The sequence below is a fragment of the Sylvia atricapilla genome, chromosome 4 (assembly GCF_009819655.1).
Source record: "Sylvia atricapilla isolate bSylAtr1 chromosome 4, bSylAtr1.pri, whole genome shotgun sequence".
NCBI classification, from domain to species: domain Eukaryota; kingdom Metazoa; phylum Chordata; class Aves; order Passeriformes; family Sylviidae; genus Sylvia; species Sylvia atricapilla.
In genome coordinates, this window is record NC_089143.1 from 60739461 (window position 1) to 60767214 (window position 27754).

At 39.2% G+C, this 27754-nt stretch overlaps 1 protein-coding gene across 1 annotated transcript in view; it reads left to right on the top strand.

Moving 5' to 3' along the window:
* The window catches only part of SLC10A7 (solute carrier family 10 member 7), a 137750-nt gene that overhangs the window by 85187 nt on the left and 24809 nt on the right, over window positions 1-27754 (top strand). Inside the window, 2 exon segments of the mRNA XM_066318461.1 lie at window positions 7708-7743; window positions 18628-18711. Coding sequence (XP_066174558.1) covers window positions 7708-7743; window positions 18628-18711 — 120 coding nt within the window.

Below are 27754 nucleotides of genomic sequence, written 5' to 3' on the forward strand. Positions count from 1 at the left end.
GAGTTAATGCCTCGCACAAGAGAGAGGCAAGGAAAAGTTGCAGGAAGTTGGTGGATATGGCTTGATCCTGTTCCAGGAATGGGAGCAAAGGCCCACTGGAGTGTCCTTGGTCTTACACAGAGCTGTGGAGCTGCTGTGGAGAGGTTGCAGCACTTGGGAAGTGTGGCCAGAAGCAGCACCTGGGATCACACCTGTTGTAGAGGCTGTTCCACACCCTGGCAGGCAGCTCCCATCTAACTGCTGGTTTCAGGTCGTTCCATGGAAGTGGTCATTTCCAACTCTGATTGAGACTTGTGTTGTGTTTTGTGCATTGTTCCAGATATTACTCCTGTATCTCCTGTGAAGCGACAAGAAGTTTTTATAGTTGCTTTAGAACTTCAGGGTCATTACTGCTGTGTTCTGAACTATTCTGTTGCTGTGTAAGAAAAATTTCTAATGTGTTTAAGATGCCCTCTGCTGGGAAAGCCAGGCAAACTGGGCTAATCTCCAGCTTTACCTTTCTGAGACACTCTTTTCTTATTCTTGGTTTAACACTCAATCTGATACCAGAGAGTCACCCCTTAACCTTACTGAAAAAAAAGCTCTCTGCTTCTGGTTTTATTCTTTACCCTTCATCTGTGACAAGTGTGGTAGTGTTACTGCTGGTAGTTCAGATCAGGGTATTTCTTGTTTCTCTGATCTGTTTTGTTGAAAGAACTGAACTCTGGCTGCTCACATTCCTTTTGATTGCATTTTTTCACACTTGTATAAAATGTAGGCAAGAGGAACATCTGCAAATAGTAATTATTAATAAATACTGGAAATGTTTTTGATTTCTACTGTTATCTGATGCTGGTATGCTTTTTAACATAATCTCATTCTTGGTTTTTTTTGTTGTTTTTTTTTTTTTTTTCAAATTAATGTCCATTCCTACAAGTGGAGGCACTAGATTAATACAACAGAACAAAGGTGGTGAAATGTCTGGAGCAACTCACAAAGCCCTCTGTATAATCTCATAGTTGATATGAAATCTGGTTTATTTTGCCCCCATTGAGAAATCAAAAGCTGTTTTGACAGAGTTCTTCTAATTTCACAGTTTTGTTATTAAAATCTAATATTGGCTTAATTGGATGAGTTACAGCTATTGTTGTGGTGTTTATTTATAATTATAGTTGAATTAGGGTTACACAGAATTGTATTTTAGATTTTTGTATTGTAGTTTGTTATCTTGGGTACAATATTTATAATTTTTTCCAAAAGTGTGTGAACTTAACTTCATACTATTTTTAATATCTTTTCAGATTTTCCTTTTATTTATTAGGAGGAGAATGGGTGTATTAAGCATCCTAAAAAGCATCAGTTCATAAGCCTTTGTTCTCCCCAGCTTTCAGAACAGTCATTTCATATAGAACAAGACATAAAGAGCTAAATTACATACTTTCAGAACCAACAATGTCATTAGAGTAGCTGACAGAAAAGGAATGTGTAGTAGGAGTTTTACACTTGAAATTATTTTGAAAATAATTGAATTGGAAAACAAAAGGCAAGTAATTATCTGACTCCAGGAGCTTCTGTGATGTTCATGGGGGAGCAACAAAGGGACACAAGTTACATCTTGGGGAAATGACTGAAATTACAAGAATATGAAAAAGCTGCAATTTAATCCCTGAGATTGCAAGAGAGAAAACCAAGCATTTGTCATTTACATTGGGATAAATTTGGAAACAGGAGGGAAACATGTTTAATTGTGAAAATTAATTTTAACATCTCGATTAACAGGAATTTTTCATCTCTGCTGCCATATTTAAGTAAGCCAAATGAACAGCATAGCTTGCATATCAATGCTCACAAAAATATTAAAAGCTGCTTAAAGAACCCATAAAAAGATAGTCTCTCAATGAGGCTCCTGCAGCCAAATACTAAGGCACTGAAATGTTTTTTGAATCATTTCAGTTACAAATTTGAAATGTTCATGCTTAGATGATTTAGTATTTAAAAACTGAGATGTGTAAAACTCACAGTTGCCTTTGCACCTGTTATCAGGCCTTTTTCTGTTATGCCCCTTCTGCATTCAGTGCCTACTTGTGGTTTCACAAGAACTTGGTCCCAACCTGACTTTTAGAGGATTTTGCCCTTCTGGTTTGGAACCAAGTATGTATATTTAGCATAGGGGATTTTATCTTCATCTGTGGTATCTGTCAAGAGATTCTGCCTAATTCTAAATCTATGTGGGGACAGGTGGAAAAAGGGAGAAGGCAGCTAATTTCTGAGGATTTTGGTACATGAAAGCTGTGCTTTAGCAGAAGGAATCATCCTGTAAATGATATCTGAAGTTAAGATTACTGCAAAGCATGGACATGGGAGTACTCTTTAAATCAGTTTATTCAAGGTGATGAATAATGTGGTCTCACATGGGGTAAACAGTGTGTTTACTCAGAGGTGATGCTGTGAAGTGGAACTGTGGAGCTGTGACCAGTCTGAGGGGTGAGGTACTGGGATTCTTGTGCTCCTTTATTTGAATAGACTGAGAGCTGGCTGAGTGCTGCTGTGGCCTTCACCACAGCACAATTCTGTCATGTTAGTGAAAACACTGAACAATCAGCTTTTCCATCTTTAGGAGTGCCCACTTTCTTTCTTTTGTGGGTTGTTGTTGTTTTTGGGTGAGGTTTTTGTGGCTGGTTTGTTTGGTTTGGTTTGGTTTTTTTGGGAACATTGGTATTCTGTCAGAACTTTGGTACTAGCTGTCCTGTTGCTCACAAATATGCCTAATTCAGACCTAGAAGCACTTTTCTAGAGGCAGGGTTCTCTTTTTAAAATGTGAAACATTATAAAGTTTTCTGCAAACTTGTTAAAAATAAAGGAAGAGTAAATTAAAAACACAGTTCCAAGCACAAAATCAAGGGAAAAAAAAAGACATAAGAAATAATAAATATTTTGACATTTCTCTTTGGTTGTAATCATAAAAACTACAGTTTTGTGTTTGGAACATTTGTTTGTTTATTTGTGTGTTGGAGTGTGCATGCAGGCTGGGTTTTTTGATGTTATACTCTCACCATACTGAGCTAATCTTTTTTTTGGTTGATCTTTCTTTTCCAAAAAGTGCCAGCAGCTCTTGAAATAAAGTCATTTGAGAAATACTGCCATACGGAGGAGAAGGCTGAGTTTCATTTCTCACTTATGGTTGTCTCCTGATGAAATTATCCAGTGTTCTTAAGCTCTTTTCTCACAGCTTACCCTATCAATGGTAGCGTGGAGATGCTGCCCAGTAATTTTTACCTAACACTTCTGCTTCCTTTGTGTCCTGCTCTGATGGAGCATTCAGGAACCTCTGTAGCATTAAGCATGAGTAGGTGATTAAGTTCAGAAAATACACATTTGTTCAGAACCTTTATCACAAAACCCTTCTTTTCCTTTCTAGCCCTGGTTCTTTAGACAAATCAGACGTGACTTTGGTTAAGGTTTTTCTCACTAGCAGTTGCCACATGCCTGTCGTACTGCTGACCTGTAAGAATGATGAAAAATTGCATGGGAAATTTGCGGGTAAAGAAAACGAAGGAAACTTCACATGTATTTCATGCCTCATTACAATAATCCCTACTTGTCTTCTACCATGTGTCCCTCTGGATCTCTGCCCACCTCTCTCTTCCTATTTGCATAATTTCATTCTTAATGATTTGCCACCACGGTTCCAGATTCATTAGGTGACTTCCCTTCCCTGTCTGATTTGGCAGCCAATTCCTTGTATTGGTTTTATATATTCTTTTGGAGGATAAACACCTCTGAATACCTGCTCTACAGCAATGGTGTGCTGGATGAAACCTATAGAAAACCTCTTAGCAATTTTATCTAATCAAAGCAAATAACAATTAAATGGATCTCCAAGTACATCCCTGTTGTTAATATGTACATTTATGTACATGCTTGCACACACAAACCTATATTTAAAATCTCTTAAAATCAGTTTCGTGATCTTTACTGGAGAGAGATATTTCCAAATATCTGACTCTTCAGACTCCTATGTTGGATCAGTGTCTCATGTCAGGCTGAGATTTTTTTTCCTGCCCTTTCCACTAAAATCATTGAAATATATTCAGTCAGTCTTTCACATCAGAGGTGTAAATGGATTTCTTGAAAGTTTTTCTGCAGATAGCAAACGGCAGTCACTTTACAACTTTGACTCCATTGTGGGCAGCAGTGGGGAAGCCTAACACTCCCCCCGAACTTTGAAGATGCTAAAACTGTGTAATGACCTTGCATTCTCAAGGGCAGATGCTCAGCTTTTGCTGGAAGTGCTAACCTACAATCTGTTTATCTCCATACACTATGTATTTGACAGCACTTGCCTGGAAAGCAAGGCAGGGGAAAGTGTCAAATTTAGTTCCATTTTCCTCTCTGATAGTCTCAGTGTCCAATGGACTTAGAAATGGTCATCTTTATTTTAATTTTTAGCTTCCTTTGTGCTTCTCTGCAGTCTTAGAAAGCAGCTACAGTCCCAGTGTTAGAATATTCTCATCTTCATGAAGCCTCTGCTGGAGTGTGAGTTGGGCTCTGGAGTAACTGCTTTCTTCCACATTTTCTTTATTTGTGGTGTATCAGCCTTTGGGCTTTACCTTCAAGATGTAAATTGTCTCCTGTATTTTCTGCCAGTAGGCTTTAGACTCGGAGTGCTCTATTTGTTATTCTTTAGTGGGTATGAATTGAGATGCATCACCTAATGCTCATGAGCACATTGAGGAGCACGTTCCTAATGAAGAGGTGACGTGTGAGGCAAGGTGCTGTGTGCAGGGAAAGGTAATGCCTTTTGTTAGATGCACCATGGTCAGGTGAGCCCTCCTTTATATCTGAGGCAGGAACCAGAAGAGAAGGGCTTCTGCACACAAAAGCACATCAGTGTTTTCAGGTTACCATATAGGTGGGCTTTACGTGCCCAAAGTTTGTTCTTTAGCAGTTCCATCAGTTGGTTGGGTAACAGAGGTTCCCTCCCATAGTAAATCGTGCTTTCCTTGCACCTGTAAACCATCACAGCCACCACTGCACTACTGACTGAAGAAAAAACCCTTTTGGTTTTAATGTAATCCCTGTGGTTTTTCAAACTGGCACTCCTTATCAAAATAAGACATTAACATCGAATTACTCTGATTCAGCAACAGCATCTATTTTTTGATATGAACTTCTCTATTCTGTCAGGTAATTGTTTAGCTTCCCAGGGAATTGTGTGTGTGTGTGTTGCAAATGGAAAAGTTCAACCTTGTAAATCCTTTCTGTGGTGAGGCAACAGGAAACCCACTTCGCATTATTAAGATCACCAGGTTTAATAGCAAAATTTAATAACAAATTGCTAAAATTGACCTTTTGAATGCTAGATTTGCAGCATGCTCCATCAGGAATCTCTTTATGATATATAAGAGGATTCTCTTGCTCTCCACTTAGAGAATTACGTGAAGTGTTACTGTCACAGAGGTACAGTTTCCTTTTGTGGCACATGCATTGAATTAGCAGTGCCTGTTGCCCACTGTGTTAATATGGGCAAGCTTCCAAAGCCATTAAGTAACAAGCCACAGCTCCAATCCCAAAGAGGAAGGGCACCATCTTGATTTATCAACAAGATAAAGATTGCTTTGCTTTGCTTTGCTTTTTTACCTTTGCTTTTTTTTCTTTGTTAAAGCCATATAAAACCATGCTGAGGCATGAAGCACATAAGAAACAGCTAATGGTGCTGAATCAAGGAGTTCATTCCGGTTCAGAGGAGAGCTGGCTGTGCTCTCTTCTCCCTACACTCAGTGCTCAGTTGGTGTGCAGGATGCTTTTGGAGCATCACCTCCTGCTCTATCCATGCTCCTCCTCACTTGTGCAAAAGCTTGAAGGTGGAACCCTGCTGCAGTGGTGTTCTGCCATCCCAAAATAAGAGGAGGCCAAGGGAGCAGTCAGGCACTTGGGAATGTCTGGTAGTATTTGAGGTGTGTAGTGTAGCTGTCAGTGGGGAAAGAGGAAGAAGGGCCAAGTCTGGCTCAGGTACTCTGAGCAATCATCCCTAAAAGCTGGAGTTTGGCCGCTCAGATGAAGTGACTCTGTTGTCCCTACATTACACAGATCTTGCAGTCAGTTTTTTCTCATAGATTCTGCTCTATGCAAGTGTCAGTTCAGCCCTTGATGCCTCCTCCCTTCCTCAACTTTTGTTTCTTCCTCTCCAGCTGCTGTACTTGAACACCTATATTTCTTCATATCTGTTACCTGCAGTTTGGTCTAGACCTCCTGTAAATAGTGAGTGACTCCCTGAAGCAATTCTTACTGCTTCTACTTCTCTTTTTAGTCTTTTATGATCTATCTCAATTGTGACATTTGCAAAAAGATAAATTATTATGGATAGCTGGGCTGTGGGGCAGTCAGATATGGCATGTATTATTTATTTTGAAATATGTTTTTAAATTCTGCAGAGCCTTCAAGTTGCACAGCTTAACTGTTGCCTCCCTGATCCTTCCTGTCTGCTATAATTTGTGGCATTGATTTGTTGCATTTTGTTTTAGGAATGCAATAGGAACTCTCTGTGGCTGACAGTCCATCTGGATCTGTGATTTTTTTTTTTTTTTTTGTGGACCCAGAAAGCAAATACAAAACTAATTGTTTAAGGGATTTCTTTATATTTTCTTCCAAGAGATTGAAATAAAGCCATGTTACTCAAAGTTAAGTGAAAAGTAGGGGACAGTTGAGGTTTTTTGTTCAATTGTTTTTCACTTGTAGCTAAATAAAACATAAAATAAGCACCCTTTTAGATAAATGTGAGCGTGTTTTGGACCTTTGTCCTTTAAAAATAAAGTTTGTGAATAGCTGAAAAGCTAGGTATTCTTGTGACCTATCTGGATGAAGAATAGTCCTGGCCTAGAGAAGTTCTGAGCCAGCTCTATGAATTAGCATGCATTAAATGATGGAATCATTTTATTGAGCAATAATAAAATATTGAAGTCAGATGGAAGGATGATGGGGAATTGCTATTTGCAGCAATGAAAGTGATGCATGTCATGTTAACTCCCAACCCAAACAATTCATTCTAAGATTTGCTTTCATGAAACTTAAAATCCTCTATTTTGTCCAATCATCAGCTTTAAACCTGTTCCTTGTCAGTGAAGACAACAAATCTTTTTGCTTGCATCTGCCTGGGGGATGTGGAAAGCCGAGGTGGTCCTGTGTGATTAAATTAGATGAAAGACTTGCCTTCTACCAGTGAGACATGAAGTCTAATCAAGTGAAATGAGTTTTGAGATCTCAGCTCCTTTCCTTGGGGAATATCTGCTTACATTACACAGTCACGACACCTAATTCATCACAGTTGATGCAGCTTTTGCTCAGAAGAGGACCTGGGACTGGGTGGCATGGGACTTGATCAAGTCTCCCCCTAAGGAGGAGCTGCTTAGTGAAGTTAAGATACAGCACACTGAGGGGAGAGCTTTAGTATTATTTTTTTTAATAGATGATCCATGTTTCTGTATACCCCATCTTTTAGAACAGAGGGGCTTAGGTGCAAAAAGGTAAAAAAAAGGTACTTGATACTGCCTGTAGTTTATGAAATGATTGCTGTATAAATGTTAAAGAACATGCTCAATGAAGAGCAAAGTTGAGCTTGTTAGTTAATTTCTATCATATTAAATGATGTCTGTGTATTTCCATGTACTAAGGTAAGAAAGATTATTCTGCCTCACTGACTAACGGACTGTTTTTGTTTGTCTCTTCCAGGGCATTGTTATAACTCCACTTCTCCTTTTGCTTTTTGTAAGTATCATAATATTAATATATCTTTTACTGGGTAATGCTGCACCTGTTAGACATTATATTTAAGATCTAAGTTTGAATGGTTTTCACAATGCATAAACAATGAAGAAGATTTTTCTGGTCAATATTTGAAATCAGCTGCCTCCCAGGAAGGCCATCAAAATGTACCATAGTGAATGTAAATACCACCTTCACTTCATTCTAAGATGACCAAAAGCTGTTGCCCTTACACAAGTGTAAAACCATATGGTGTTAGTAAGGCTGGGCAAGATGCAAACACTTGCCAGGTAGGAAAGTAACTCAGGAGTGCTCTTGGAGAGCTTTCACTTGCAGGAGCTGGACAGGGCTGTCCACTGATCTGGAGTGGATGAGAACAGCTGGAAAAGCACTATCAGTTAAATGGAGCCTTGCTTTAGGGCAGCTAAGCCTGTGGATATTTTTGTGGTGGAGGTTAGCAAGATAGATTACTGGAGCTCCTGTGCATCACTAAATGTAATGCTGCTTCATTCCTGGTCGTTCAGTTGTTACCCTTCCGTGAGGGCCTTGGGTCCTTGCAGCTTGTGGTAGAAAGAAAGAGAGAAAATTAAGCTTTATCTTCATCTTGTATAAAGGCATGGATATTAGCATGCAATGGAGAGGCTTTTTCAGGTGGGTGGTGGTGTTTAGTAAATCCCTTGTCAGATAGGAGGTCTTGGTGCTTGGGGATTTGCTGGCATAAATGGTATGGTGCAAATTGCTGAGGGCTCTAGCTCTGTGAGGAGCAGGGGGTATAGGCTGAAGCACTCAAAGATTTCAAGGAAGACATACATTTGCCTTACATTTATGTTTGTCTTACTGATGGCTTTGTATGTAAGCCAGCACACTGCAAAGGTGGAGAAGTGGGAAGCTGGTCTGAAACAATTTGTACATGGCATGCAAGGGATGCACTGTTTATAGCAGGGATGTCTCAACAACATATGCACTGTATACAAATATAACAGTATCAACTGGGATAAATAGTACTGTGAGAGTGGCTGTAACATCAACTGCTTCCTCAGAGCAACTGTGTGGGAAGATTTTTATTTTACTAGAACAAATTGTAATTCACTGATGTAGCTGTGTTTACACACAAGCTGCTCTGACTATATTGTATATTTTGATACACACTAGCAAAGCTTTCTCAATACACCTGGGACCATAGACTTACTGTAGGTTGAAAAAGGTAACTTTTTCTAAAAAAAAAAAGATGGATGTTTTGTTATTCCTGCACTGAATATGTTGATTCAGGATGATCTGTGTTGCTGTTTTCCAGTCCTCTTCCCTCTTGTATATAGAAAGTGTTTGTTCCACAGGCATTCATTCAGAGACCTGTGCCCTTGTTTTTAAGTGAAACTTCAGCTTTTTTTACTTTTGCTCACTGGCAGCTTTCATCCTGCTTTACCTCACTGAGTTGGGTGCACTGAATGGTCAAAAGGGGTATTTTCTGCAGAAAGTGAAATGTTAAGGAAAGATCTGTGTATCTTTTCAAGCAAGATAAAGTTCTTTTCTCTGGTGTCTTTATGGGCAGATAACAAGATATTCTCTCCTATAGCAGTTTTCACTGTTACTTCTCAGAAGAGATGATAAAACTTCATGTGTGCAAGAACAGGAGGGCAAATCATGTCTCTATTCTTCCTACCAGCCTTGGAAACATTTGTGTCAGAAGTGTGTAAAATTCACATTAATTGTTGGATGATTTGTAACATGACGTGGACTTGTTCTTCTTGAGGAAGATGCACACGTGAATTCCTTTGTCATCAGAGTGATAAACAAGCTGGTCTGGGGATGAAGGGAGTTACAAAATATGTAGGGTTTTGTCACAAAGCCCAAAACTTGAGGACTTCTCTTGTGGTATGTAAATATTGAAAATGTCTTGAGGCCTTCCTTGAGGGTTTCACACATCAAGAGCAGTATTCTGGTCAGCCCAGCAGGACAATTTGCTAAGGTGAGGTCTGCCCTCTGTGAAGGTTCAGTTTATTCAGTGGTGGATATTTGGGACAGCTGAACATGCATAACCCGGGTTCCCATGTCCTGTGACAGTCTGTGGCTTGGACTGCTGAAACCCTTTTTTCTTGTGGGCCTCTCCAGTTTCCCTCTGAGTTTCCTCGATGCATCTGGCCTGGTGAACACATCGTGGATTCAGGCACACAGTTCCCATGTTTCTGTATGCTTGCTCTTACAACCTGCAGCTTCATCATTTCATGAGGTACTGTGGAATGAGAAACACTGACTAGAAAATTCCTGGTTATCTCATTAGTTTAGTCACACAGCTTAGTTTTAATGCTTAATTAATACAGGGTAGAATTTTCAAGTTTCAAAATAACACTTTCATTTACCTCTGCAATAACTGAGCTGCTGAATGCTATTCATGGACCTTTCAAGTCAGTGTCACCAATGAATTTTAGCTCCTCAATCTGGTACTCATGAGCATTAACTCTTCCACGGAGTTGTGCTGTGATAGTCTGAATGCTCTGTTGGATTAGTGTTGATACTTGTTATTCTCCCCGTGTACAGTGCATAAAATAGCTTTAGTGCTGCCAGAAATAAAATACACTGTTGTCTATTAGCTTGTTATACAGCTTAACCTGAGGTAGCAGTTATTGTTTATATTTTGCCCTATGTGCACCAGAGAATATAATGTTCTGAGCTGCCTTTTTGTTCATAATTGCCCAGTAATGTAAGTATAAATTGTCTAAGCAACATTGATAAAGGCATGTTGAAGCTATAATAAATAATGCATTTAATGCAAATAATTTATCATCTTAAATTAATGGTGTTGAAAAGGTAGTCAGTTACATTTCTGAGAAGTATGTTTCTGCTGTGAAACTTCTGGTGTAAAGCTTACTCAAAATTAACATTCTTAGAGGTTTGGGTTAATTTAATGAAGCCTTAAATACTCTGCCTGTAATTACTGGACTGTATGAGGATGCTTAGCTGAACTTTATAAAGGAGATCTGACTTTGTCACAGATACCTCTGATAGCATTTTGCCTAATAGGAAGATATTGAATCTTTCTTCCCAGATCTGTTAATCAGCAATATCATCCTCTTCATGTTAACCCTTGTTATTAGCAGTTAATTTGCCACATTCCCAGCAAAGATGTTACAAAGCACCAGTGTCCCATAAACTGCATATAACTGAAGTTCACACAGGTGGTGAGCAGAAACAAAGCAAGTTAAATCAGTTTCAAGTTAGCATGAGGTTGTGCTGTTTGGTATTTGTTTGCAGCATTCTGCAATGCTTCATTAACAATGATTAGGAGGCTGTGTACCGAAGCATTCAGAGGGTGAGGCTGTCCATCTCCCTCTTGTCACTTTGCATACTCAGTTGGAGCCAGAGTTACAGATCCATTGGGAAAATTTTTAAAGCAGAGGAATAAGTTTTGTTTTCTCCAAGGTTAGTTATTAAAGTAGCAGAAGTCTAAAGTGTGTGAATCTATGTACTTATATTGAAAGACCATCAAAAAGTATTAGAGATAAGTCAGTATTTTACATTTTTATGTACTTCACATTCTTCAAAAAGCAGTTAATGTGGTGTGTTAAAGACCCAGTACAGAATTCATGTATTTTTAGAGATACACTTGGCAAACCCTCTATGTGACTGTCAGGTATTGCTTCTCCATTAGCTCTTTTGCCAATAAAAATGCTATGACAGTTGTGTCAAAACAGAATCTTCCCAAGGCTTTATCAGCTTGCTCCTGTTCCTGATTTCTTAATTTTTATTTTTATGTTGGCGTTGTAGTGGCGATGTCATAAGTACTAGAAAGTAGCAGTGCTGAAATAATTCAGGAGTAGACAAGTGAAGGAAGTTTGATGCAAGTAGAGCAGAGAAAAGTGAAATAAAGTGAGTGAATTTAGAAGCTGATTTAAATGCTGAAGAGCTTTCACTTATATTCATAATTGTTAAATTAAAATATGGGTCCAAAAGTTGGTGATGTTTCTCAGATTTTTTTTTCCAAGTCTACTCCAATCCCATTAATTCAGATAAATCTGTGTATTGGAAGGAGCTGTCAGTACTTTTTTGTTTTTAAACAGAACTTCTACACAGTATGCTTTGATTTGCTTCTCAAGCACTTGGTAAATGAGAGTTGATACCAGTCAAATGAATCGTTAAATATGCAAATATCTTAGTAGCTGGAAAGCCTTGGAAGTTGATAAGGAAGTTGCAGCTAATGGATTTCACTGGTATGTGACAAAAGGCTGATTACAGTTGTGGGGGAAGGGGGGGGAGCAGCACAGTGCATTAGCTATTAACAGATCAACTCATTCATGTGGAAGATTTAAAGTGCATCATTATTTCTACCTGCTATTTACCTCACTGTTTCCTTTCTTCTTTAATCAGTGGGAAAAGAAAATTCTCTGGTCTGATCCAAACTCTTTATAATTGACTAGAACTTTTCAATGACTGCTGTGAAATAGTTACTTAATCATTTTATTGCTTTTTTCACATTCACTTTTATGGCTTTGTTATTTAAATTGGAACAAATAACAGAGTAATAGGGACCTTCCTTGTTCCTCACTCACACGCAAAATACTGTAGATTTTTCTAGCGTTTCTTATTCTACATGTTATTGCTCTTGAGATTTTCATCTGTATGAAACTAGGGGAGCCTTTCAGTGCACAACCTGCTTCAACTCGGGCAGAAGTTAACCCCACATCTTCAGTAGGATCATAGAATCAGGCTACCAGGAGAATCCCATCCCGACTCACCCAACCCACTTCTTTTCCATGCTGTGCAATTCACTTCAGAACTGAGCATGATCCAGCCTAAAAATAAGCATTTTTGCTCTCCCTCCACCCTTGCAGTACTAGAAACTTGTGTTTCTGATAAATAGAAAACTAATTTCCTGTAAGTACTGGTTAAAGATGTGTAATCCATTTGTCTTTGTTGGCAGTGTTACACATCTGAATAGCATTTCTCTGAAATTTATCTCCCTGGCTCTTTCTCTTTGCCAGCCTTCAGTCAGCTAGGCTGAATAAGCCATGCATTTCTAATCATTAAATTCGTAAAACAAATCCCTTAATCTGAAGTGTTTTGTGCACCTGCTCCAGCTTAATTCCTCCTTCAGCCCAGGTAATACAAATCCTGCACAGTTGTGCAATTTGCTTCACCAAGGGCTTATCCAGGCCTCATGCAATGTCTCCACTATCCCCTGTCTTGACTGATTTATTTCTTCTGGTATATCACACTTTCCTTTTTCATGGATAAATAATATTCATGGTTCTTAACTACCCTGTATTCATGTATTTATGTCCTTCCAGCTTGTCAGCACCTTGTTTGCAGCAGAAATTTTGGATGCTAGTCCTTAAATCCCAGCTCTCCAAGGGTATTAATCTAATTCCCATTTAGGTGTTTCTGGGTTGTAAACTTGATCTTGTTTCTGTACATTCACCCTCCACATTATTAGGCCACAGTTAAGTGGAAGAGTAGCTCTGGTGTATTTCAGATGAAGAATACCTGTGGTTATTTTTAAAGCGCTATAAAAGGCTTTAAAATCCACGGATGTGTTTGGATTGGTTGGTATTTAATGTGTCATAGGGGAACCCAAAGGGGATTAGGCATCTGTGATGACTTTAACAAGGGGAACCCAAAATATACAGTCTCATTGCCCAAGCCAGGAAACAAAAAACAAAGTCAAGATTGTCAGCTTTTGTTTTTCCATACATCTAAATGTGAAACTTAGGGTGATTTGTTTTTGTTTTTTGTGGGTTTGTTTTTTTGTTTTGTTGGGGTTTTTTTGGGTTTTTTTTATTAGACAAGAGAACTGGAGGGTGTATGTAGACAAATAGATACATTTTCATTTGTGCCGAATCAACTCCCACAGCCACACAAGCGTATAGAATATGCTAAAATATGTCTAGTTATTTAGCAGAACTGGGGACTTGAGTTTAATTTTTAGGAATAATATTGAAAGATCTCTTTGTTAAAATACATTGGATGCAATCTCTGTTGTACCTTTGCCACTTTCTGAGGGAAGAGACAATTTGCAGTTTGCCATTATTTTTAAATTTAAGCATGCTATTTAGAAACTCCATTCTCAGTGACATGCCTCCCCTTCCCTTCCACCCATTCCTGGTGGATTATTTCAGTACCAGTCCATGACTCTTGGTCAGTGGCTGGGAGCTGGCATCTCTTACACAGCTTCTCTGCCTTACCGAGATGTCCAGATGCTGTCCATGTGCATTCCTGTAAAGCAGGGGGTGGGAAGGACACCCCAGTGACCTGTCAGCTCTGCTCAGGTGTGTGTAGGAACGACCTCTTTCGACCTCCTATCTGAAATCTGGAGCTGGGCACTGTGGAGCTCACAGGAGCAGATCAGCGCTCTTCCAACTGCTCCCTGCTTCCCAGAGCCTCAGCATCATTAGTGCCCATGGCAGTTCCCATCACAGCATTTCCATTTCTGCCTTACTCAGGGAGATGTGGATATTTTTCCACTGTACTGTAATATGCTGCAGCGACTGTGTCAGGGTAAGGGCTCTGGAAAGAGTCCAAAGCAAGGGGGGGCTTTGTTCATCTGGTAACTCTTGTTCGTTGCCCTTCATCACTAAACAGGATCCCATCCACATCTTTTCCAAAAGTGCATTGTATTCCATGGCCTTTTTGTAATGGGTCTGCCATCCACAACAGGATGTAAAGGGATTAGGGCATGGGGTGTTCCAGACAGGCCTCTGAGGTGCATGGATCTGGGCTGGATGAGAGCTACCAGAAGCAGTGACAACACAGCGTTGAATGCAAAATTTAAAGAGGGTGTCAGAGCAGCCAGACCTTTCGACCTGAATGTGGAAAAGAAAAGCTTAAAATTTAATATCTTGTGTAAAAGAGCAGCTAGTAGTGCCCCTCCCCATCAGTTCTGCCCTCTTTTCACCCCTGCCTCACTTCCTCCTCTGTGCTCAACAGCTGGTGAGGCTGAAGCTGGTTGATGGTGTGTGAAGAGCACAAAGACACAACTTGAGGAAGCATTAATTGCAGGAGAGCACTGGGAGAGTTAAAGTCACCCCCAAAGGACAGCCTGCTCAAAACTGGACACAATGTGTGCAGCACATGTGTCATGGGCTGTAATTTGGTGGGACTGGGAGGATGTGTTTCTTCTGAGTCTGTGGCGGTGCAGACATGGGAACACCCACTGTGGTGGTACCTGTCTGGTCAGCCAGAAAGATGAGAATGGAGCATCTGGCTTGTGGAGACAGTCTAGGCTGGGAGATGGAATTGTCTTGTTTTTGTGTAAGGAAGGTTGGGATTTGCTCTTTGTTTTTTTTTTACCCTATCCAGTTAAATATAACCTTTTAATTAAGGATAAGCCAGTGCTTCTACCACAAACTCATAAAGAAACCCACTAAATTATTTGTTGGGTTTTTTAAAACAGGCAGTCTCTTGAGAAGAAAGGTCCAGGACTAAATGAGCAAGAATGCTACAGGTCAGGTTTGAAGTACTGCATGGTGACAGAATTGTTTGGAAAGATTTGCCTGGAATTATCTTTCTGCATATCTGAGTTACACTGCTGAAATCACTCAGATTATTTCAGTGAAAAGTGTCTTTCCCTAGTCAAGAATTTTCAGGGTCTGTTCTTGAATAGTGAGTCCATTAAAGCAGGGCTGGCTTATTACTAAACCTTTAACTGAAATGCTGCTATCCAGAATGGTGTGCAACAATCTCTTCACAGTATCAAAAAATTTTAAAAATGTTCCTAAATAAGCATAGACAACATACAACATGGTGGCATGAAATTTGTGATTTCTTTTTCATTAACTCGAGCATTTTATCTGCCATACATCATTCCAATCAGATAGGGGTGGGCTTTTTTTCAGCTATGAATCAGCAGTTTGATTTTATGACGGTTTTATGCCAGTTCTTACAGGAGGTCTGTTTGCCATTGAAGAAAGATTCATTTTTAGGCATGGAGATTATTATAAGAAGGAGGGCAGCCAAAGATAATCAGCCGTGTTAGTGTAATACTAATCTGTGTGCAATGCACATCATCTAGGTAGGTAGTTTCTAAAAAAACTTTCATGACAGCTAATGGAGCACAGAACTTCGCTTGATCCAACTAAAACCTGTGTGAAATCCTATTTAATAATTTGGACAGAATATTTGCATTTTGTAGGTGTGTAGGAAGGTTTGATTAACATTATATCAAGGTTTTTGTTTCCTCTGTGCCTCAATCCTCACTTCTCTTTCTCAAAACAAGCGTGGCAAGCATATCGAAATATACATTCAAAGGAACTCTGGAACTCAGGCAATGTCTGAGAGTCCAGGGGACACTTAGAGTTGTGAGCCTGATGAGGATGTGAGATGTTGAGATGTTGAGGAGGCCCTGGTCAAAGTATGCTTCCATTAGCTTGGGATTCTTCAGTATTTTTGATTCCTAGTGGTTAGCCACTGTGTGCTGAGTCTGGGTTAAAATGTCCTTATTTTCTGTGTGATTGGGCAGTTTGTGCCTACTCTCCAGCTTATACCTTCTGTGTCTGTCTCAGGAAATAGATTTAAGGTTAAGGTAGTACAAGAGTTGATAGACATAATCTAAGAGATAGATTTTGATAAAATCCAGCTCACTGAAACAATTGTCAAAATATACGGAAGGGAAACAAACTTAGAAGTCTGTTAGAAGACATAATATCAGTACCTTTAATTCAGTTTGTAATTGTGTAAAAAACACAACAGAACAAATACCAAAAGTCCCACCACATCCAAAGCAGAATGTATCCTCATAGTCACAAAGTGCTTAAAAATTCTCAGCAGTGTGTTACTATGCTCTTGAATAGTTTTTCATTCCTGACTTAGAAACTGTGCAGCCACTGAGAATAAAACTTAGAAGTAGCGTGCAAAGTCCAATCAGCATTTTTATAGAAAAGCACAGGAGTCACTGCCAAAGTGTCATAGTTCTGTGAGGCTGTGCAAGTGTCCTGGCTTGCTTAGATTGACTCCTCTGTGGCCCAGGCAGATTTTAAAGTTTAAAAATCTTCACTTTCACTTGAAAAGGCTTCCTGGAATACCCAGTAAGTAATGCTTTTAGCTCCTGGCACGTAACAATAAGTCCAAATACAATTTGAAAAACTAAGAACCTTTTAAAATTTCAGAAGCTCCTTACAAGGATTAAAACAACAAGGAGATCATGCCTGGGGGATAATGGAGGTCTGTGCTCTCTGTAGGGAAACACTCAGAGTGCCCTGTGTCCCTTGGGACTGTGGCTGCACTGGCAGACTTTGGGTACTCACGGGTGATCTGAATCTTCCTATGCGAGCTTTTACTTCTCCCTGTTAACTCGGTGGGAAATTTCGGCTCACTTAATCCCTACCTGCAGACCAAAATTCTCGGCTGTGCTGTCATCCTCAGGTCCCCTCCCATGTGTGCACATTATTGGAGGTGATGGTGACGAGATACTGTAATTTATTAAGCGGTCAGACTGAGTCTTAGCTGATGTTGCCAGTTAAGGTAGCACACAGACAGCAGCCAGATCCTGTACATTCCTCCTGAGACTCTCCACCCAGAGTGTATTCAGAAGGAGACTCATGAACTCTGATGCCATTTGCCTGCACCAAAAGCTCAGTTTGCCCAGACATCCCCCACAGGTGTGTTAGCCCATTTCACGAGCAGTGTGGATACAAATGTACAGGTACAAAGAAAATAGTGCAGGTGCACATTTCTGCCTAAACTAAAATACTTCACTGTATACAATTTCTGATTTTTCCGTTCTTCAAATTAATGAAGAATCTTGTTTTATGCCAAACCCATTTGTATGGCCATATATTGATTTTTCAAGGCAGGCTTATAGAAAGTTACTAGATTGCGTGATCACCTTGTCTGTCATGCAAGTAGCTTGGAAGGGAAGGTAAATGTGAAAAGTATAATCCAATCTGAGTATAATTTACAAGAATGGTGTGTGTAAGACTGTTTTATGAAATCAGCATCATTTAGATGGTGCTGAAAAGGTTCTGTATTCTGTTGTCATTTTGAGAATCTTTAAAGTGAAGTGCAAAATATAAAATAGAGTGGATCTGTGAAAACCTTGATGTTGTGTCCTTTGCCTCATGGTGAAGCAAGTGGTTGCCTGTGGGAGCTCTGACAAGGCTATTCAGTCTTCGAAGTGTACGTTGCTTAATGTATGTTCCAGTGCTGTTAAAGAGGCGTTAAATTACATTAAAGGAAACTTTACAATTACTTAGCCTAAAACGGGTCCAGTCAGAACGGAAAAAATACTCTGTATTTTCCTCAACATTCTGAAGCAGGTTCCAAAAATTCCACTGAGAGTGCGTGTTCCTGTTTTCTACCTGTATCTGTTAAAAAAATACTTCTGGCATTTGAATTATAGTTAGATCACCTATTTGAGGACTAAGCCTGTTGGTTTAGTATTCTTAGCAAAAGAATAGCTCTATACTTCCAGTATATCTCTTCTTTAACAGCACCAAAATAAAACACGTGAATGTTGTCTTCACTATTCTTTGATTTTCATTTATTTATTGAAGTAACTACACTGACTTCTGTTGCTTGATCTTTGCATAAATAGTAAAGTAAGTCAAGCTAACTGTTTAGTTAGGAGAATTCACTCCCTGTCTCTTTAGACTATCATCCTTTAAATGCTTATATAATTTACTTGGCATATATGTGTAGCAGGTTTTCAGTTAAATGAATATTGATGGAAATATTACCCTAGGTTATAAAATAATCAGAGATTGGTTTAGTTCTGTTTTGTGGAACACCAAATGCTTTATTGTGACTTAACTATTAAACATGTGTGCAGCTACTTCCAGTGCACACAATTCCCAGTTTTTATGTGTAAAATAAAATGCATATTATTGTGTGATATCTACGTATGAAATTTGCAGATACTAAGAAAAAGTGCAATGTTAATGGTGTGTCTTTATTTTGTAGCTTGGATCATCCTCCTCTGTGCCTTTCACATCCATATTCTCGCAGCTGTTTATGACTGTTGTAGTCCCTCTTATTATTGGACAGGTATGTCTTTTAAATATACATTCTTATTTAAAAAAACAAGATAAAGAGAGCTATCTGAAAGACAGACTGGCAACCTGATAAGCTGCCACATAGGAACAGCCTCAGGATAGTGAAGTCTAATATCAGGGAAAAGATGCTACAGTGCTCCCTGGAGCCACATTGATCTTTGTTGAGATTGAGCATCTGTCCCTCACCACCACAAACACGCGCTGCTGCGGAGCGAGGAGGGAGCTCCTAAACATAAAGTGGGAGAAATGGCAGCCCAGGCTCTGAGAAATTCCAGCCCCATACAAATGAGCTTGGAGAATACTACACAGTCCTTTTGTCACGTGCCCTTTGCCTGGGGGTGAAGGAAGTCCTTCCTCCCTGTGTAGTATCTGCTAATAATTACAGGAATAAAAAAAATCTCAGCGTTAATAAACACATGAAGGCTAAGCAGTCACAAGTTAAGAAATCATGAAATTAAGGCTGCTCAAGTCATTTTGCCTATGCTTTGCAATAAGGGGTTTAGTTGTACAACTGCAAACTATTTTTACATGACTTCTCTATCATGTTACATTGGGTGGAAGATATTTGTGAAATGTTATTCAACATTTAATTTTATACTCGCTGTTCATATGTTAACACAAAGCTTTATTTTTCATGGCATATGATAGAAAACTTCTACTGAATGTAAAAAATGCTAATTGCATATATAAGGTTTTCTGTGATCCTTGTCTCTGTAGTGTCTGCTTGTTCACAAATGTTAATATTAGTTATTTTTTTCTCTCATGTCACGATGGGAAACCACAATAGTAAGAACAAAAGTTGGCATAACTGTTGTCACCATTCTTGGACACTAAAGCACCTTAAGTCTTAATTTTTACTTACTTGTAAGTATTTGTTGTTCTCAGGCATTCAGAATGCACAGAGGGAGTATCAGTGGGATTTGCAGCTCATTCTAGCATCTGGTTGAACTCTGGGTTCAGTTAGAACCTTCTGAATTTTGTTAGCCTAAAGCAGACTTTGAAATGGTAGGCATGGTTGAAATGCAGGCAAATGAAAGCAGAGGCTATCAAGGAGCACCCTGGACAAGGGTAAGAATATCTGTCATTGCCTGTGCTACACAGGACAGTCAATCAGTCTTGTATTCAAACTGTAATTGCACATTTCAAAATTGGCATGTACAGAAAATTAACAAATTGCTTTGGAAGTTTCTTTTGATTAAAAACACACATTGAAGTCTGAAAAGGGGCAAGCGTGATAAACATGACAGTAGTCATCAGCATCAGCACCTGTGTAACCTCTCTGCAACCATATCATCTGGAAAATGGACATTAGCTCTGTGTCCCTGAAGGCTGTGGAGCTGCTCTCATGCTTTTAATTAAATGTCAAAGAGCTTCCATATTAATTAGGACAAAGGGTTGCTGATTAACCAACCTCTGTATTGCATTCTTACCTCATCAAAATTAAGTGTCCACCAAAAGCAGACAAGCAAAAGTACTTAAATCCTCTTCTGAAAGGTCCAAGCCCTGGAAGCTGTTAGTTGGAAGCCTTAGGTGGGAATTTCTAGGAAACAAATGCACAGCAGCAGATTTAGCAATAAGGTGTCATGTAGCCATGGGGTATCAGCATCTGTGCTGCTATGTAATAAACCCAAAGATGATGGCAGATTGCTGGAAAAAGTGATGGCAGAATTTCCAGAGAACTTTCATCTGTAAATATAATGGAATGTTACTTTGGAAAGATGATATAAGAAATCGATATGTGAGCTAATTGGTGGAGTTGCGTGTTCTTTTAGCTGTAAGGAGTGATAAGGCTGAGTGTCATGAATTGAGCTGTAAGCATATGAAAGAAGTGCTCTGTCTGACCACAACATCAAAATGAGAATTGTGATGAGACTTACCTGAGATGGGGTTTCGGAGCTCTGATAAAGACTGAAAGAAAAAATAGAGAATCTTAAAAAATAGAGAATCTTAAAGCTTGTGTAACTCAATGACAAATTAATAGTTTGGGTTTCTATAAATACACTTGAACAAGAAATAGGATGATTCTTCTTTAAAAGAGTTTGAAGCAGTTTGTGGAAGTGAAAGGTCAACAGAAGTAGCTCACATTTCTCTAAGCATAAAGACTTTGTTTCTGAAGTTACTGCACTTGACTATATGTGTTCAGAGGATGTGGAAGAGAAGAAATGCTCATGAAAGCTGCAGATCAGAAATGCCAGTTGTTTACATTGATTGTCTTGATGAGGTAGAGCTGTACAAAGGTAAACCAACCTGCCCAGATAGGAGTAGAAGCCATTTCTGAAGGTGGATATCCAAAAGTAATGGGCAGGAGTCGAGGAAGACCATAAGTATGAAAAGGACTGATACCAAGAGATCCAGTGATAGATCTCCTTGTCCTTCATGTGGCAAGGGACATGTTTGTGAATGACAGGTCACTCACTCTGGGGTTCCAGATGTGTCAGGAGATAATGGCCCACCATTCCTGAATGACACCTTCAGCAGTTAATTTGAATTTATTATTTCAAGCCCACATCAATTCCTTACCACTTGCAGCCATACTGTTGAGCAGAAAAGTCAGTGGAAGAATGCCTGGTAAGGTTACCTGGTAGCAAAGACCTTGACTGGGGAAAAAAAAATCCCAAGCTTGAAACCTGCCTGCTTGGAGGATTGCTTCTCTCCAGCCTTCCTGACTCATCTCTGATCAGTGGAGACTTTATGCTCAAACCACAACAGTGTAAAACAGAGGAGGCTGCCTAAAGGAACCATTCTCCAAGGGCTTTATTTTCCTTTAAAAAAAAAAATCTTGCCTCTGGGAAAACCTGTGTTGCCTAAATGCTCATTTCCTGAGCAGGCTGCAGAGCTGGCTGTTTGAGCAGCCCCTGGGATATAAGCAAAGCAGATAAGAAGGTGCTTTTAGATTTGTTTTGTTTGGGTTTTTTTGTTTGCTTTATGGCAAAACGGATCAAGAGTTTTGGTTGCTTGGCTGGCTAGTCAGAATTTTTGATGATGGCTGGGAGAAAGAAGTTACAGTAGTGTAATTGATGCTTATTGTCTACTCGTTTTTGAACTTTTAGCTTTTTAGGACTACTATTGACAGGAGTCAAACATGCTCTTCTAGCTGCTGACACTGAAATGTATAAAGGGCTGCAGGTACAGGCTCTGCTCAAATGGTGGCCCAATCTTTAGGGAAAGAAAACTGTCAAAGGAGGAAGAAGATAGTATGTTATCAGAAAGGCATGGAGTCTCAGAGATTGATAGATGGTCTCCAAAAAGAAGAATCCCTCTGTTCTTTGTCAGAGATGTGCAGGGTGTCTGAAGCAAAAAAAAAATGTTGTAGCCTGTGTCCTTAGTGTCTACAGACATATTCTGCTAATTGACAGGCTGATGTTACTCAAATCAGAATTGATAGTATAATATTGCATTTGTATTTGTAGAGTAACGAATAAGACCCCTCTGACAAGAGGTCTCAAAAAGGGACACAATCTATACTATTTTATAAAGATCTAATTTACTACAAGCCTTGAAGATCTGTAGTGGGTAAGAGCTTGTTATTTGTGCATCACTCTTGTATACCTCTAAGGGGAATCTGAGAATACTTGTTACACGATAAACATGGTAATAGATATTTCATGGAGAAGATTCTTGAATCTGCTCTGGCAGCTTGAAGTTCTGATTGTTTTTTATCTGGGTAGCAGAATCCTGGGTAAGATTGCTGCTCTAAAGCTGTTGTGATTTTCCTATAATCATTGTTTCCTTGTCCACAGATATTAGTAATACTTTTAGTCATCAAAATGTAAGGTTTTGAGAAATATCCAAGCAGTTTCATCATGACCAGCTGCGAGATCTAGCTGGAGACTGTTGTTTCTTTGCTTATTTTTTCCTTCTGAAGTGACAGATAACAGGAACAGTGAAACCCACCACAATGTTTCCTTTCCCCTTTTTGCAGACTTTCTCCATTCCCTACACCTAAGCGCTTATGACAGACTTTTATTTTATGTTTTATATTAAAGAGTGATTTATGATTAAATGTTAATGAAATAGAATTTTCACCGTGCTTTCATTATATTCTACTAGTTTGAACATTTTTCAAAGCAGCACACCAAAACCCACTGTTTTCTATGAATAAATAATAAAAAGCTTGTCTGTACATTATCATTCATGCATTCTCTAGTTGCCCCACTGGTGATTTGTCTGCCAGTGTAAAGTGGGCACTTCACATTAAACAGACCTTAACTAAAACTAAAATTATTGTTATGGTTCTGTATAGTTCTTCTTCCCAAATCTATAAAATGAAACCAGTTGTACAGAAATCCTCACTGAATCTAGTCACACACAAAAAAACTCTGGATGTCCTACAAGTAAAGGTTTTTCAGTGCCTTCTGCATCGTTGCCCAAAATGTTCCAGAGGAGCCCTATCAGCGTTTGGGAGCTGTGCTTATAAACACGAGTCTAAAAGGGTGCTATATTGCAATACAAGTTGTAAGTGAAATTGAAGCTAAAGAGCTTAGCAAGGTATTTATTTTTAAAGAATGAGAAATGGAAAGGGGGAAGGTAGGTGGCAGTTGATAGGGAGTAGAAGGAACTATTTACAGTGGAGGAAACAAAAATTAGCAGAACTGTTATCAAAAAGAAGTGAGAGGGCAGTGTCAAATCTTTCTGTTCTTGTACAGAAGTAGCCCTGATTCTCTTCAAGGTCCAGGGGAGCTGCAGGGAGGAGATGAGCTCTCCCAGGCGTTTGTTGCAGAGGACCAAAAAAGCAGATAACAGCCTTCAGAGCACAGTTCACTCCCTGCTAACACCTGACTCAAACAGGCAACAGAGCCTCGTTTCCACAGAATGCAAAATATGAAGGAAGCATACTGCTGCTGCAGGCACCCTTCACATTTTTTTACTGTGTTGTACCTGTTTATAAGGTTTTAAAGCAACAGTTGTAAATTACCCCAAACTGTGAAAGTTAATTTTGAAAGTGGCCTCATGAGGTTTTTATAAACCTTGCTTTAAAGGTGTACATGTGTCAGGAGCTACCTCTTGGGAGTAAGCTGACTGACATAATCGAGTAAGATAGCTTTTAGGGGAGTTTGGTAAGCTGAGGGGAAAAAAACAAGGTGCTTGTAGAAAAGGATTTTTTTTTTCCCCTCAGATTGCAAAAATGGCTTTTTCCACCCTGCCTTCAGAAAAGAAACATTCGATTGCACACTCTGTAGCATAAGGATAGATTTGACATTTGTTGATGTCCTAGGAAAGCAGGTGAACCATCACAAGGTCTGAAACTTTACAGCAGTATTCAGGAACAGGTGGGAATTTATGCCTTCACACAGGTAAAATCCCTCTATAATTATCAGGGCGAGGTGTGGCTGAAGTGGTGCAAGTTTTGCTGTGTAAAAGGGTCTGTGCATTTGAACCGGCATGCAGACCTTGTATATATGGAGGCTGATTATGCTATAGAAATCTGTGAAGGTTGTCCATCTTAGCATCTTATTTCATTTCTACAACCCAGTTAATCTCTCTTCCATTCCAGGATCTGATTCTTCATACTGGTTTTTACAGCTGCTGTCATCTTTGTTGATTTTCTTCCCATTTTTCTCACCTTTCACGTCTTACAGGCTTCACTGACATAGTTCCCAATATTCCGTGCAATTGTCTTCCTCGGTTTGCCATCACTATATAAGAAGAGATATATAAAAAATTCTGGACTGTTTAAAGTATCTAGCCAGACTCAAAGATTTTCAAAAGAAAATTTTACAATTTTAACTTCATTGCAAAAGTCTGTCGCTATAGGTAGTAATAATATTAATTAATAATGAGTTCGGAATCTTACCTTAGAAGACCAGTTAGGTAAGGTGACTGCTGCATTCAGGTGTGGTGATAATCCAGCAGTTTCAGCTTGTTTACTCATGTGTTTGAACACGAGGAAAAGGTGGATTGTGTTTCTTTGCTGAGATGGTGAAGCCTCAGGTGTGTTTCCCAGGTATTCAGAAGAACATACCAATACACAATAAACAAAAGGAGCAGAAGTGCAGTAAAACCACTGTGAATTCTGTTAAGGAGGAAGTCGGTCCAAAAGAGTGGGTAGAATCAGGGAAAATCTATTTTACATAATGATGTAAATACCAAGACACACTTTTGTGTATACTGAAAACAAAAAAGTTGATTTCCAATCTATTCCATTGGGGTTTTTTAGGTTTGGGTTGTTTGTTTGGGTGTTTTGTTGGGTTTTTTTGAGGGATTTTTTGTGTGTGGGTTTGTTTGTTTTTAGTTTTGGGGGCATTGTTATTGGGTTTGGTGGGTTTTTTTTCATTTCTTGGGTTTAATAAACAAACAAGTCACAGATCTAGGTAATTTTTAGGAGATGTACTGTATGACTAATATCAGAAATTATTTCATTCCATATAAGATGTGGGAGGGGGAACTCCTTGTCCTATTTAGTTCAATTAATAATGAACATTAATGAATTACATTGTTCATTGCATTTTTACCTTGTGTGTCCAGCACTTGGGGAGACAGGTGGAAACATTCTAGTTGTATTTTACTGACAGATTTCTCTGGGCATACAGTGTGACTGTTTTGAAGGTACTATTAGGGAAGTGAATTGTTTCTCTGTAACACACCTTCTGCTGTTTTCATGTGTGATCTAATAACAGATGAGCATTATTTACCTGCTTTCCTGGAATGGCAGCTCACGTTTCTTTGCCCAAGGATGTTAAGGGAAATAAGCATTTGAGCATTGAGCCAGTTTGCTTTGGGAGGTTGGTGTTCAGACAAGGAGGTTATGGCAGGATACAGAGCAGTCTGTAGGAAAAATACTGTGGATATAACTATTCTGGTAGAAGAACTAAATTGAAATGGGGACACTACTGTTAATTCAAGTGTAATTACATTTCTTTGTTGTTAAAAATTAAATCTTGGGCAAGAGGAAAGTTTGAGCCTGAAACTGTGTTTTGAAGCAAATTTGACCTGATGCCTTTCTAAAACCTTTGGAGATTGCCAGAATGTAGTCTTCAGGAGGTGGTTGCCTGCTGGACACAGTTATGTTCTTTTATTGTCTAACTTTTCTGTGAGTTTATCAGCATCTTTGATCACACAGGTTATTTATAAAATATCACCTACTATGAGCTTTTGCTTCTCTTCCGCTGTTTTCTCCACTAAACTGTAGTCTGAGGGAAGGATTCACCTTCATGTTCTTTCACGTGCAATCTCTGGGTCAGCCTTTCCCTGCTCTTTGGGCCTGGCGTTTGGATCTGCATGAAAATCTTTACAGAGCATCACTACCAGCAGCACTGCTGAGCTCAGACCTTGGCCAGGGATGGCTCCATCTTGCAGCTGGCTGGCACTGGCTCCATCAGTCATTAAGGAAGCTTCTGGCGCTTCTCCCAGTAGCCACCCCTGTTGCCTGCTCCGCCACCAAACCTTGCCACAAAACCAAATACATCCCCTTTTTGCTATTTTTCATCAGTGTCGTGCATCTATTTTGGATACCAGTGGTTCACATTAACGTTCAAAGCTGACTGTGTTAGCTTTTGTTGCATTTCAGACAAATGAAGCTTTAGTATCTCAGCCCTGGCTCTGAATGCACGTTGTCTTTATTGTATTTGTGGCATTTATCGTTATTTCGCTACAAATAGTCACAATTTTGTTTTTTGTAGCTCCGTGTTTACCCTGAAAAGTTATAGAATTGGGTTAAGAATTAAAAGGCTTTCAAAGCATCCTTGTCCTGAAGCAGCTCTTCCAGGCATGAATAACAAATGGATTGTTTTTCAGTCAAAGTGAATCAGCTGACATGAGCTTCTGTAGGGTTATATTTCTCCCCTGAAGTTATACAAGAATTTAGGTTACCTTGAATCAGTGATTATAGGCTGAATTGACCTCTGAAATTAGAGATCATGTTGAACCTTGTGAGAAGATCAAAATGTAAGGGACTCTGTGTTAGAGAAGATGTATCTTGTCTGTATTTTTTGCACATTTAGCATGACACTGGGTTGATCAGATGATTTCCTGGAGCCACAATTTAGTTCTTCAGGGTGTGACTATGTAATTTTTTTTTAAAAAAATACCCTGTGCAGTAAGAAGTTGTACTGATATTTATGGTTATTGAGTCACAAAAATTCCAGGCTAGGTAGAGGTGGATATTTAAAGAAGGTATCACTCAATTGAAGATTATGAGAAAATAATTGCAGTTTCATTTTTTAATGTTTTTTTAATTTCTCTTCTATGTCAGTCAAGGATAAATATGTGTATTATGTTATTAGTGTCATATCTGTTATAATTAGAGCCTGAAAAAACACAGGGTTATAGTTTTTGTATTAAATACTTCTACTAGAAATTGTACCGTGGCATAATGAACCATCACTTTACTTTTTCAACATCTCGTTACTTTCAATATAAATCTTCTGGAAGGACCATAAATTAATAGATGGCCTTAAGTAGTTTTTCTTCTTCCCCAGTGTGACAATTTAAGGGATAATAGATTTTTTTTTAACTTTCTTTAAAAAACCCACTCACTTTAGAAGTGAAAGACTTTGCTTTTTGCTTCTGATAATTAGAGTCCCAAATTTGCTCAGACTTAGACTAATCTGAACTTCCTATTAGATGTCTTTCACATTGCACCCTGCATGTCTTCACTTTCTTGTGTCTCTTTCATCAATGCAGTGTCTTATTCCTACCCAGTAGCTGAGGGAGCTCCAGTGGAGGCTCTTTCAGAAGTCTGGCCTTACATTTTTTGTTATTTTCTCTCTTTAACATCTGGCAAGTGTGACATTTTAAAGTTCAGTGTTTTCACCGGGGCGTTGAGCGTTCCCTTAGATATTTTCCTGCAAATTTGTTATTTTTCATCAGCAGGAAGCCCACAAGAGCTGGGAAGTGAGTGCTGATCTTCAGCCTGCTCAGCTTGGCATGGAGCCCACGTGCCAAAGTTTTAGTGTGTGCCCTGATGGAGTCTCATTGCTGTGATGGCGGGGATAGCTGCTCCCAGGACTTCCCTGCTGAGGGGCTTACAAACAAGCCAGGAAAGCAGTGAGGAAAACTGAGAGCCTTCAGGAAAACTGAGAGCAACTTGATCCCGT